A 2246-nucleotide genomic window follows, 5' to 3' on the forward strand; every position below is an offset into this window, starting at 1 on the left:
TTAGGAGTAGAAGGTGAGGACGCTCTGGTGGTTTCCGCGCACCAGGAGGATGGGGGGGAGGTCCTTGGACAGAGTCTCCAGCCAGGACATGTAGAGAGTGCTGGACACCGTCCCCTTCCTGGCCAGGGGCATGCTCCTGTGGTGGGGGGGGGAGGGAGAGAGAGAGAGAGAGAGAGAGAGAGAAGGTTTGCTAATACACTCCCAACAACATTAATTAAGGGGCAGAAAGGTCCAACACACACAACCACACATCAAACACCTGGTTCTGACACAGAGAGAGAGAGAGAGAGAGAGAGAGAGGTGAAGGAGAGAGAGAGAACGACAGAGAGAGAGAGAGAGAGAACGACAGAGAGAGAGGGAGCTGAAGGAGAGAGAGAGAGAACGACAGAGAGAGAGGGAGGTGAGAGAGAGAGGGAGGTGAAGGAGAGAGAGAGTGGACAGAGAGAGAGAGGGAGGTGAGAGAGAGAGGGAGGTGAAGGAGAGAGAGAGTGGACAGAGAGAGAGAGGGAGGTGAAGGAGAGAGAAAGAACGACAGAGAGAGAGGGAGGTGAGAGAGAGAGGGAGGTGAAGGAGAGAGAGAGAGAACGACAGAGAGAGAGAGGGAGGTGAGAGAGAGAGGGAAGTGAAGGAGAGAGAGAGAGTGGACAGAGAGAGAGAGGGAGGTGAGAGAGAGAGGGAGGTGAAGGAGAGAGAGAGAGAACGACAGAGAGAGAGAGGGAGGTGAGAGAGAGAGGGAGGTGAAGGAGAGAGAGAGAGAACGACAGAGAGAGGGAGGTGAGAGAGAGAGGGAGGTGAAGGAGAGAGAGAGAGTGGACAGAGAGACTGTCAGAGCAGAGAGAGACAATGATGAAAGAGTTGGAAAATGGAGGAAGATGTGTGTGTGGGAGAGAGAGAGAGAGGGGGTAGAGAGGAAGAGGTAAAGAGTGTAGAGCACCGTTCCAGCCTGGTGTGTGTGTGTGTGTGTGTGTGTGTGCGTGTGTGCGTGTGTGTGGAGGGCTGCTGGTGCTCAGTTTACATGGCAGGCTGGATTATTCACTTAAAGTGCCTCTTATTGACTGAAACACAAGTTCCACATCTGTCCCCTGCCAGAGGTCGAAGCAATAATGATGTCACTCTCTCTCTCTCACACACACACACACACACACACACACACACACACACACACACACACACACACACACACACACACACACACACACACACACACACACACACACACACACACACACACACACACACACACACGCTTATTCGTCTGCATATGGCCAAATAAGGGTCAGCCTGGGGGGACTTACATGACGATGAGGTTGGCTGTGCTCGAGTGCTCCATCAGCAGCTCGTTGAGTCTGATCTGCCGATTAGTCTGTGGACCCAAACAGAGACATGGGCGGAGTCAGAAACAGTGGGCGGAGTCAGAGACCGTGGGCGGAGTCAGAGATCGTGGGCGGAGTCAGAGACTGTGGGCGTCAGGTTACCAGGTGCACCAGATAACATCTCCAGCCTCCAGGCACCCATAGAGGATCTGCTCCTCCCACTGCGTAACATGAGGACGTTTCCTCTGATCAACGCCCACAGACTAGCTTCCTTCTCCAGGAGCGGTTCCACTGATCTCAGGAGCTCAGGATAAGCATAGACAATGCTGGTGACGGGGTACCTTGGCTCGGTAGGGGGAGGGGTAGGGTACCTTGGCTCGGTAGAGGTAGGGGTAGGGTACCTTGGCTCGGTAGAGGTAGGGGTAGGGTACCTTGGCTCTGTAGGGGGAGGGTTAGGGGTAGGGGTAGGGGTAGGGGTAAGGGTAGGGGTAGGGTTAAGGTTAGGGGCTCTGTAGGGGTAGGGGTAAGGTACCTTGGCTTGGTAGGGGTAGGGGTAGGGTACCTTGGCTTGGTAGGGGTAGGGGTAGGGGTAGGGTACCTTGGCTCGGTAGGGGTAGGGTTAGGGGTAAGGGTAGGGGTAGGGTACCTTGGCTTGGTAGGGGTAGGGGTAGGGGTAGGGTACCTTGGCTCGGTAGGGGTAGGGTTAGGGGTAAGGGTAGGGGTAGGGTACCTTGGCTTGGTAGGGGTAGGGGTAGGGGTAGGGTACCTTGGCTCGGTAGAGCTCCAGCTCGTTGTCGGTGATCCTCCAGGGCTCCAGGTTCTTCAGCCTCTCGGCCGCCTCCTGCTCCATGTCGTCCTCCTTCAGGCGGTACGGCTCGATCATCTCCTCGAAGGACGCCACGCTGGCCACACGGGGTCAAAGGGTAAAGGGTT

The 2246-nt window shown here is 55.7% G+C and overlaps 1 protein-coding gene across 4 annotated transcripts in view; it reads right to left on the reverse strand.

The window, feature by feature from the left end:
* Nucleotides 1–2246, reverse strand: part of slc12a2 (solute carrier family 12 member 2) — a gene marked incomplete at both ends in the record, with an annotated part of 44354 nt that continues 42108 nt past the window's right edge. For all 4 annotated transcript variants that reach the window (XM_084460045.1, XM_084460043.1, XM_084460044.1 and 1 more), the window contains 3 exons: nt 1–136; nt 1296–1363; nt 2080–2215. In XM_084460045.1, coding sequence (XP_084316171.1) covers nt 1–136; nt 1296–1363; nt 2080–2215 — 340 coding nt within the window. The remainder of the gene's footprint in view (nt 137–1295; nt 1364–2079; nt 2216–2246) is intronic.

This window comes from Borostomias antarcticus (assembly GCF_949987555.1).
Source record: "Borostomias antarcticus genome assembly, chromosome: 30".
Lineage (NCBI taxonomy): Eukaryota > Metazoa > Chordata > Actinopteri > Stomiiformes > Stomiidae > Borostomias > Borostomias antarcticus.